The sequence below is a fragment of the Solea senegalensis genome, linkage group LG13, assembly GCF_019176455.1.
Source record: "Solea senegalensis isolate Sse05_10M linkage group LG13, IFAPA_SoseM_1, whole genome shotgun sequence".
Taxonomy (NCBI): domain Eukaryota; kingdom Metazoa; phylum Chordata; class Actinopteri; order Pleuronectiformes; family Soleidae; genus Solea; species Solea senegalensis.
The window spans coordinates 23,032,972-23,044,404 of NC_058033.1; the positions used below are offsets into that span (position 1 = coordinate 23,032,972).

At 41.7% G+C, this 11,433-nt stretch overlaps 1 protein-coding gene across 4 annotated transcripts; it reads right to left on the reverse strand.

The window, feature by feature from the left end:
* Positions 1-1,636: 1,636 nt before the first annotated feature.
* Positions 1,637-10,329, reverse strand: LOC122780249 (dixin-like). Of its 4 annotated transcripts, XM_044043122.1 has the most exons (22): positions 9,933-10,326; positions 9,205-9,334; positions 8,776-8,901; positions 8,464-8,692; positions 8,242-8,343; positions 7,402-7,495; positions 7,335-7,365; positions 7,139-7,239; positions 6,689-6,772; positions 6,468-6,521; positions 6,331-6,381; positions 4,615-4,719; positions 4,471-4,524; positions 4,308-4,379; positions 3,986-4,012; positions 3,826-3,891; positions 3,488-3,634; positions 3,315-3,366; positions 3,141-3,240; positions 2,945-3,053; positions 2,625-2,704; positions 1,637-2,526 (listed from the first exon to the last, which is right to left on the reverse strand). In XM_044043122.1, exons 1-22 carry the CDS (start codon positions 9,993-9,995, stop codon positions 2,517-2,519), a joined length of 1,887 nt encoding a protein of 628 aa, XP_043899057.1. In that variant the 5' UTR covers positions 9,996-10,326; the 3' UTR covers positions 1,637-2,516. The 4 variants fall into 4 exon arrangements, with proteins under 4 accessions (XP_043899057.1, XP_043899055.1, XP_043899056.1 ...); XM_044043120.1 differs by having other exon boundaries at positions 3,339-3,366; positions 7,335-7,495; positions 9,933-10,329; XM_044043121.1 differs by lacking the exon at positions 7,335-7,365 and having other exon boundaries at positions 7,371-7,495; positions 9,933-10,324.
* Between the last annotated feature and the right edge of the window lie 1,104 nt (positions 10,330-11,433).

Genomic DNA, 11,433 nt, shown 5'->3' on the forward strand with positions numbered 1-11,433 from the left:
CCAATATTAAGATACTTTGAGGCGAGAAATGAGTCATTTAGAATTCAAAAATGTGGTTTGTGTATTTATAGTTTAGAAGCGACGTTGTCGGAGGTGACCAGCTCTTCCTCTGTGGACGCTCCATACTCACAGTGTCCAGCAGAGGGCAGCGTTCGCTCATCTCTGTCATTAGATACTTGGTGCTCGATAGATTTGATGTTGACACGTTATTTAGTTGTTAAAGGGGACATATTATGCAAAATCAACTTTTTAACCATTTCAATACTTATATTAGTCGCCAAAGTGTGGAAAAACAATACTCTGTCATGTTTTCGTGGTCCCCCTTAGTGTAAGTATAGGCGATAAAACGCGCCATGTTGAATTCCCTGCGCTTATGGCGGCAGCATGCGCATTTCACCGTGAATGTTACCGCCCACCAGTCAGTTTACTTAAAGAGCTCCACCTTAGCTCCACCCTGTCCCTGCGAGAGAGGAAGAGCGCTATTATGTCAACGCGGAGGGACAAGTGTGCTGTTGGTGGCTGCACAGTGGAGCACAGTGTTTTACAGAGGATTTTATATATGAAGCTAATGTGCCGGATAAAGTCAGCAAACGTGTGTTCGTGTGTTCGCACCACTTCACATCAGTATTTAGTCAGCGACGAACAAACACACACATTGTTAAGAAAAGGTCACATAGAGGTCATAACTGACCATTCTGACACGTCCTAATTAAACATATTTGTTCAGTACGTCCTCCATGACCGGAGCACACACTCAGTCTGATACAGTCAATGTGTGTATATATACATATATATATATACACACACTTCTCTACACTGCTGTAAAATATGTTTTCCATATGGTACTGTATATTTTAATAAAAACATAAAAATTAGTTATGTTAACATTTAAAATGTGAAAATAATACACACTTATTAAAAGTATTTTACATGTTCATTTATCAACACTCTGTAGGTGGCAGTAATAAGGCTTAAGTGCTTGGCGCACTTAGAAGAAGGAAGTACGCCGCTGTCTCAATTGAAGAATGGGGCTGTTTCTCAATATCCATACTTGTGCGTACTTGCGTACTCCCGTACTTGTGAAAACGTCATCAGCTTCAGTCCAAGTTCTGTTCCAATTCTCAAGTAAGCGAACAGCGAGGACGGTTCTCAAAACCGGAAGTGTTCTCGCTCCGCCCATTTTTAACAAGTATGCATCGGAGGTGACTTAAGCGTACTTGGGATGGCCATGTATCCCAGAATATATTTCGGCGGAGCATAGCTGCAGATAATAGAAATATAAATCTGAAATAAATATTTTTCTGTGTCCCGGGAACAAAGTTTTAACATCATTTGAGGCGAGAAATGAGTCATTTAGAATTCAAACATGTGGTTTGTGTATGAAGATATGACGTATTTGTAGTTTGGCAGCGACATTTGTCGGAGGTAAGCTCCGCCTCTGTGGACGCTCGGCGCTCACTGTGCCCGGCAGAGTTTCATATTTGTAAAACCTTCCTAAAGGCCATAAAAAGACCAGCAAAATCTTATTTCCCAGGGTGATGTCACAGCTGTGTACGAGCACAGTAAAGTGCATAATAACTGGAATAATAGCCTCTCTTTTTTAACAAAACACGTGTTTTATTACAAAATACATGTTTTTAAACAAACACTATGCACATTTTGCATAAACAAATAAATGCTAAATAACCATCTGATCGTCACAGTGTACATGTTGCAGTACAGGCAGTTATGGCATTCAAACAGTAGATGATGCATATTTCAGCTGGCGTAAGAGAAGGTAAACAGAGACACACACTCACACACAGTCCATAAATAGTGGGATGGTCCAGTGTTTGTGGACAAAAGTCTAAATCACATCCACATCATCTCAGTCACAGAGTTAAGGATGTGAAAATACTGAACTCAAATGTAAAGTAACCATTTCATCAAGTAAACAACATCAACAACAACAACAACACAGTGAACAACAAAGACCCAGCATCATTTCTATTTACTGACAGCAGTTTAGTTTGTGCCTGTTCTGTGCTACAGTCTGAAATACATTCAAATATCAAGACCAAACTCCTACTCTTTACTGTTGTGTGTTACAGTAAACTGTATACACAGTATACTGTACACAGTAAACTGTATAAGTAAATAATACATAAGTTAATACTTGCAGTGATGGCTGATGTGTGATCAGTGTGTTCATGACTTTTCTTGTTTCTTACTCCACTAAAGAATTGACTTTACATGAATTGTAAACGGTGAAAACAAGAGTGGGAAACACATACAGTATGTGCTGGTGTTGAATAAGAGATAAGAACATGAGACAACAACACAACAGTTCCAACCCAGCATGTGATGGAACAATGTTTCCTTTCTAAGGCACTGGGTTTTACGATGTTGCAGATTATGGTTTAGTACCAGAAGACGTCTTACAGTGTTTAAATAATCAGTTTTTAAATAAGGTCCATTTGTGCCTCTGGGATCAAAGTCACCAGGAGCAAAAACAGCGAGCGTCAAACCCTCAGAATCTACAACGGCCTGAAACAGAAAGAAGAAGGAGCTGTTCACCACTGACAGTCACACACAAAGAGAGAGAGAATGATGTATTATGATGATGATGATGATGTTGTTGTTACCTTTCATCACCGCAGTCCTCCTCCACCCACGCCACTATTTTTCCCTCCCAGCCTGGAACTGTTGCACCGTCCAGATAAACCTGCTCAAACACACGAGGACCACACGAGATCACAACTTATGACGTCGCTGTTCCTGGAACTATTTTTAGCTCCATGTTAAAACCTTTCCTGCATGAGCAGAAGCTTCTGTCTCACTTATAAACAGACCTAATGTCTCTCCACATCCTGTACACAAAACATTACTACTGCTGTCTTTAAAAGCTTCTGAGACTCAATTTGACTCTTTACACAATGACTATCATTGACTGATTGTCTCTTACCTCTTCTTTCACAGTGCCAAACTCAGGGTCCAGGGCCTTGAAGTGATATCTGTAGTTTCCTTCTTGATCCACAGCTGATTTAACATCCTTCAGAGTCACCTCCCCCAGCCTGTGTGGAGAATAAAAACATTTTAGCAGCGAGTCTGTGGACACACTCACACACACACACCTATGGTTTACATGTGTACACACACACCTCTTGGGTATGGTGATCATGGAAGGCGTTGGGGATTTTCCAGTGAAATAAAGGATTTTCGTGGACCCTGAAGATCCAGAACCGTGAGACTGCGGAATCTCTGTAAAGAGCGACAAAGTTTACAAAGGCGTGGATATTCTGTTTGTTTGGTGTGAAGATGTTGGGAAAACTTACTTGTGTCAGAGTCTGTGTGCTGACCTTTGTGTCTTGGAGATTTCCCTCTTCCCTGCAGAGTTGGAACAAATGTTGATCTTAAATCTATACATTCAGCTTCAGTTTGTAGAATACTCTTTCATTCATTCTCACTTCAGTATACAAAGGCTGAACAGACAGAAACACTGGTGTACCCTGTGTGTGTGAAGAACATGAACTCGGTCCATGAGCGACGCGATGCCCTGCTCCAGCGTGTCCAGTGTATGATGCTGTGGGTCATGGTCTCTAAAGTTGTTCCTCAAACTCCTGAGAGCGTCTCTGAGAAGCTGAACCTCCTCTGCCTGTGAACACAGCACAGGCTAAGAGAAGCTCCGTCTATCATACATGTGTATAAATATGTATGTGTGTATGTGTGTGTATATATATATATATATATATATATACACACACACACATACGTTTATGTATACTGTACGTACATATACATATGTATACTTCATTAAACAGCTTGATCCACAGAAACAGTACTTACATCTGATAGAGATGGAGCTGGATTTCCAGAGTAAGAACATCCGTTGTTTTCAGTGCTGGTAGAAATCTGGTAGAAAGTACAAAAAAACAACAGATGTGTGAACAGTGTAATAATTTACTGAAGGAATACGACACCTGACACATGAAGAGTAAAGACTCACATGCTGCAGCTCTCTTTGTAGTTCACTCTGACACACACACACACACACAGAGACAGAGACAGAGAGACACAGATCACATCACCAATATGAACATGTTTCATACTAAAATACGACACATCTCATGTTTAAATGAAATAACTAAATGCATGGTTACAAACTCCTGCATCAAAGAGAGTTATTGGAACCTCGCCTGAGCAGGAACTAAAAATAGTACCTGGTACCATTCATACCACTATGCTAGTGGAAATGCACCATTATTATAAATGATTTACTTTTACACCTGTACTGAAGTCAAGTTTTCACACAGGGATGACTGACATACCTGCTGCTGAAGACTTTCTTCCAGCTTGTGTTTGAGTTGTTGTAGAAGTCGGTCCTTTTGTCCCGTCTCTTTCTGCAACAACAACCAAAGAAATGAGTGTTTGTACGACATCATCATCAGTGACAGTGAACTCATCCAAAGTAAGAAAACTGAGGTTCCTCACCTTGCATTCACTGAACAGTCTGTTACATTCCTCCAGCTTCCACTGAAGCTCTGCCTGCAACAGTTTCATGAAACACAATCATTTACAGACCAAAATACTCATTTGTTTCCACAATTTTACTTCAAGTGTAACCATAGTTACTACATTCTGGCTGTTGAGTTCATCTTTCGTCATGCTGGCTCTGAGAAGCTCTTGCTTCATCTGCAGGATGGAGGCCTCCTGAGTGCAGAGCCTCTGCTGCTGAGCGACCTGCACACGTGAGAACCAAGAGAACTTTAGAAGAAACCTGCAAGTGACATCAAGAGAACTTTAACAGAAACCTGCACATGTGAGAACCAAGACAACTTCAGAAGAAACCTGCACACGTGAGAACCAACAGAACTGAGAACCACAGAACTTTAGAAGAAATCTGCACGAGAACCAAGAGAACTTTAGAAGAAACCTGCACGGAGAACCAAGAGAACAGAAGAAACCTGCACGTGACACCAAGAGAACTTTAGAAACCTGCACATGTGAGAACCAAGACAACTTTAGAAGAAACCTGCACACGTGAGAACCAAGAGAACTTTAGAAGAAACCTGCAAGTGACACCAAGAGAACTTTAACAGAAACCTGCACATGTGAGAACCAAGACAACTTTAGAAGAAACCTGCACACGTGAGAACCAAGAGAACTTTAGAAGAAACCTGCAAGTGACACCAAGAGAACTTCAGAAGAAACCTGCACGTGACACCAAGAGAACTTTAACAGAAACCTGCACACGTGAGAACCAAGAAAACTTTAACAGAAACCACGGTGAGAACCAAGAGAACTTTAACAGAAACCTGCACCGTGAGAACCAAAGAGAAACCTGGTGAGAACCAAGAGAACTTTAGAAGAAACCTGCACACGGAGAACCAAGAGAACTTTAGAAGAAACCTGCAAAGAGAACCAAGAGAACTTTAGAAGAAACCATGTGACACCAAGAGAACTTCAGAAGATACCTGCGCGGAGAACCAAGAGAACTTTAGAAGAAACCTGCACACGTGAGAACCAAGAGAACTTTAGAAGAAACCTGCACTGAGAACCAAAGAAAACACCTGCGTGAGAACCAACAGAACTTTAGAAGAAATCTGCACACATGAGAACCAAGAGAACTTTAGAAGAAAACCTGCACTGTGAGAACCAAGAGAACTTTAGAAGAAATCTGCACATGAGAACCAAGAGAGAACTTTAGAAGAAATCTGCACACAGAACCAAGAGAACTTTAGAAGAAACTGCAAGAGAACCAAAGAGAACTTTAGAAGAAACCTGCAGAACCAAGAGAACTTCAGAAGAAACCTGCACACGTGAGAACCAACAGAACTTTAGAAGAAATCTGCACACATGAGAACCAAGAGAACTTTAGAAGAAACCTGCACACGTGAGAACCAAGAGAACTTTAGAAGAAACACACCAAGAGAACTTTAACAGAAACCTGCACACGAACCAAGAGAACTTTAACAGAAACCAGAACCAACAGAACTTTAGAAGAAATCTGCACACATGAGAACCAAGAGAACTTTAGAAGAAACCTGCACCGTGAGAACCAAGAGAACTTTAGAAGAAACCTACCACACCAAGAGAACTTAACAGAAACCTGTGAGAACCAAGAGAACTTTAACAGAAACCGCGTGAGAACCAAGAAAACTTTAACAGAAACCTTGAGAACCAAGAGAACTTTAGAAGAAACCTGCACGCGGAGAACCAAGACAACTTCAGAAGAAACCCACACGTGAGAACCAAGAGAACTTTAACAGAAACCTGCACACGTGAGAACCAACAGAACTTTAACAGAAACCTGCACACGTGAGAACCAAGAGAAGCTTTTCTTTGTCTTACCTTGACACCCTGAAGGTTTCTCAGTTCTTGCTTACAGCGCAACAGTTCCCTCTAAAGTAAATAACAATGAAACATTAATCACAGTTCATTCTCTTAGTCATGACACACACAGAGACACAACATATCAAGAGTTTGACCTTTAACTCCTGAGCCTCGTCCATACTCTGGTCCAAACGACTGCGAATAACGATCTGGACAAAGCGGACAAAGAGTGAGCGTCAGAACCACAGTGGTGTGAGTGTTGTCTGAGAGAGAAGGGAAACTGATACACACACACACACAGACACACTCACACACGCACACACAGAAATGTGATCTGCACTGAACACAATGAGCTTGTGTAACAGCGTCTCTGTACCAGCTGCTGTTCACTGTTGCATTGGTCCAAACTGAAAAAGACGTCCTTCTCGTCCTCAGGCAGTGAACCATGGAGCAGGAGATTCTGCAGAAAACAAACACTTTGAACTCTGAGCTCCTCCCTTTTAATCTGTGATTTCTTAAGTGAAGCCAAGTTTAACCCAACACACGTTCTGAGCAGCTCACAGGAAAAGGTTTGTCTGACACATGCTTTTTATTTATTACATCTCCTGCACTGGGGTGAACACCAGAACAACTGCAGCCACTGTAGAACCAAGCAGCAGTGAAGATTATTGTTGAAAACTATTGTTTCTATTGTGATGTTTACAAATCACTTCAGTTCTCTTCAGGTTGTGATTCTGCTTCTCTTTAGATTAAAGAAAGAAAAGTGAACAAATGTAGACATCACACTCACTTATACATGAAGAGTATAACTCCAGTCTTTATGTACCTGTAACGCAGAGACCATTCTGCGAGTCTCCTGCACCTCCTTCTCCAAAGCCTCACTGACAGAATCCTCCCACGTCGTCTCTACAACAGTAGATAACGCAGCTGCACGCACACACACGTGAACACACATACAAGCGATTATTACACATGTCCAGGCAGAGAAGTGACATGCTGGTGTGTGGCAGGACAGAACTGACCGCTGCTCTGCTGGTGTGTGGCAGGACAGAACTGACCGCTGCTCTGCTGGTGTGTGGCAGGACAGAACTGACTGCTGCTCTGCTGCTCTGGACAGTCTTCCTCTGGTGTGTGTGAGTGGCTGCTGGGTGAACCTCTTGGATGAGACAGTGAGCTGACAGAGCTGAGACACGAGGACAAAAACGCTGATCAATACATTTATTCCAGAGAAGCATGAGGGTTTAGATTAAGACACAATATGCTGAAAATGACAGAATTCTACACAGACACACACACACACACACACACACACACACACACACAGCATCAGATCTTACCATTTCATCTGCTTCCCCCCCATAGTCGGCTTAAATGCATAACAATAATGATGATACTACGTCTGAGTTAATATCAATGTCTCACTCTGCAGAAAACCTCTCAACAAACTCAGGATAGTTTTTCCAAATAATGACACTCCCCATCCCCTGCCTCCAGCTACCCAAATGTTCCCATGGCAACTGATTCAGTGACATGGACGTGAAGTAAAAACAAAGTCAACAAAGTGAAAATCAGATCAAATAAAGATCTGCCCAGAGACAGAGCAGACTGAGGAATGTTTGAAGCTCCAAGACCTAAGTCATATGCTCTGTCTCTCACACACACACACACACACACACACACACACACACACACACACACTTATTGACTTACTTTAACCTTAACCTTAATTACTACTGACCTGATCCTAACTTTATTCAATGATTTATATTCTGTTTTTATTTATTTATTGTTTTCACTTAACATTGTTTCTTATCTTGTCTATTTTATTAGTTTTTAAATGTGGCCATATGTAGCCTTCAGTCAGCATTAAACCTTAAAGACATGCGTGGGTTATTTAAATGAACACACTGTATCTTGACAGTAAATCACCTGTTTGTCTGAAGACTGTCGTGCTCGTCAGGAGATCCTCGTTCATACTGCTGAACCAGAGCACGGACACACACGTTCTTCTCCACGTCTAAACCAAAGCCACTGAAACAAGCAAACAAAGCAGTGCTTATTGATTCATTCACACAAATACAATCTGTTTGTCCACCAGAGGTCAGCAGAGACACATGACTCCTAAAGGACATGAGGGACAGACAGACGGACCTGTGGATGCGTGTGACGCGTGAAGGCTGTGCAGCGTCAAACCGCGCTGACGCCAGCGCCGCCGCGGCCCCTTGTGCTAAAGCAACAGTGGAGAGTGGGTTGTGGGCGTGGCCTCTTGCCATGCTCCTCCCACTTCCAGTAGCAGACCTGTGATTGGCTGAGGGTTTAAAGTGTGCAGCCAGTGCCAGAATGATCCTCATTACAGATTTCAGGTTGCCATCAACAATATCTGCACACAGGACAAGAAGCAAATGAAAACGTTAGAACAAGAAAGAAAGAAAGAGAAGAATAAAGAATAAATGTGTGTTTTACCTGGAGCAGATATATGTGGCATGCGTATGTGCCTGGAAGAAATAAACTGTAAGACCTGCTCCACATTCTTCCTGCTCTCCTCTTTGTTCTGGGGACTCACAAAAATCCCCTCCAGCACTTCACCAGCTGCAGATATGAACAAATAAAACAACATAATGGTAAAGTGATGACATCACCATCAGGTTTTACAATAAAAGCGGACGGGACGATAGCGATACCACAAACTCAAGTATCTACTGTCTGATACAGTCATTTTAGAGCATTTATGAACGTGTGAAGCTTTATTTATGCTGAGTCATTACAAAGACATCATTCTCCAACTGTGGAATAAACTATGATAAATGTGCATGTAAATCAGGGCTTCATGGTCATTGTGTAAGTATTGTGAAAGTGTGTGATGTAACGAGATTGTGTGTGTCCTGTATTTACCAACGATCTCTATGAGTTGAGTAAGCACCACTCCGTCCTGCAGGTCATGTCTGAGGTCTGTGATTGGCTTCAGGTCCGGTTTCCTCTTCAGCTGTGAGTTCACCCAGGAAACATACGCTGCCAGCTGCTGCTGCAGTTCATCACACACACACACACACACACACACAGTTCAGAGTGTGGGCCAAATAAAGCTGAGACCATGGGATGAAAAATAAGTTCCTTTCTTTGTTTGGGGGTTACAGGGTCGGCCTATTGTCCCATTGCCTATTAAACGTTCCTCATGTAAACAACATTTTGTGGTGTTGTCATAGTTACACCTAGTGTGTGGTGACGTCACTAAAAGAGGAGGCTCCCTCTGTTATAAGAAGATAGATAGTCATGATTTGAGGGATATTTCACACCATTCACCCCCACCTTCACCTTTACATCACGTGACACGGCGTCGTCTGGGTTACCTTAAAAAGAACTCTCCACACACAAAACTTCACCCAAATACTATGATTATTATTCACAGTTCAGCACATTTGTGTACTTGTTTCCTCGCCATTATTCTACAGCTGTTGTTGAAAACTAAATAGTTATAATTGCGGGTGGAAACACGAGGACAACACTGTGTGGACGTATATTGACCTATAACCCTGGTCATTGATTGGTAGTCACACATGAGTTAGTTAGCAGATATTAGTGAGTTATAAATAACCAAACACAGGACACAACATGATCGTTACCTCGTTAAAGCTGCCGTGAAGAACCTCGTCCAGTAAACTTCCTCTCGACAGTGACGCGATCATCTTTAACTCCCATTTAACACAGCTAGGCTAGGTTAGCCGGCTCGCCGCATTGTCACTCGCGCGGCTCTAAAACAACAGACCCCGCCCCGTCCGTTACCGTTAGTAACGGCCACTGGACGCGAGACAAACCGGGACAAACCGAGACAATCGGATGAGTGGAGGCAAGCTACCGTTACTCAAGCGACTGACACTCGCTGACACATGCGACTTCCGGTTGCAGTTTTCACAATACAACAACCACAGACGAGTGTTTCCGGTGTTGTGTAGAAATCTTTTCTCCACCAATATTTTGTTAAAACGAATCTGAAAGCCAACACTATCATACTATTACTATTATCATACGTGGTTTGGAATAACTACACTGTGCAGCCAGAAATAAATGAGATTCGGAGATGTGCGCCGACATGCCCGAACACACGTCACTTCCTCTTTCACTCTGGCCTTCAAAATAAAGCCCTTGGCTTCGGCCACAAAAACTTCCGGTCCAAACTTCTTGACAAGAAAATAGCTTACACAAACATTATTATTAACCCATTAACTTATTCCTGCGTTAGAATGATATTTAATTTAGGTAAAATGTTATTTAGGTTAGCACTGCAGCCTTTGAAATTAAGTTGAGATTAATTTATCAAACATGTATAATCATGGAATGGTTGGTATACACTACATATTCAAATGACCCCAAAGAATAGCCAGGAACGTTAATGATGCACAAACTTTCTCTTGTCACAATAAATATTGCAAATTGTGTTGCAATGGATTGTCATCTTTAAAAAGTAGCTCCCTGTATAAAGAGTTTGGCTCAATGCATCATGGATTTATTTTACAAAGTAAAATAAAAAGTAAAAAGTACAAAATAAGAGAGTGTGACAGTGTCATGGGCTGCATGGTCCATGGATAATGCTGGACAAATAACAATATTCATTTTTAGAAAAATGACAAATAAATGAATTTAAAATAGAAATCTAGAAAATTGTCTCATCTAATAAATGAGACAAAAGGGGAGGTCAGTATATTCTGACTGATCAGAACATTTTAAAATGAGAGTGGAAACTGAACGCACGCACTACCTACATTAAATTTTAAAGAAACACAGCTCAGTAAATGACAAAACAGTGTAAACAAAATGTGTTTCGTGCAGTAATCAAACCTGCATGCTGAGTGTGACGGAGTGACATCGTAACTAATGACACACACACACTCGCTGATAGAGCGCACAGACAGACGCATACACATACATATTTGTAGACCGTCAAGGGTGCACACTTGCCGCTCCTACATAATCATTCTATTAACAATTCACTTGGTTCAAACTTACTTACCCCTCATCCTCAGTTTGCGTCTGCAGCATCCCAAACATTGTTCACATCAGTGGAGCACTTAAATGATGACGATGGCGGGACGCTTAGAGTGACGTCACTATTGTTTGTAGTTCATT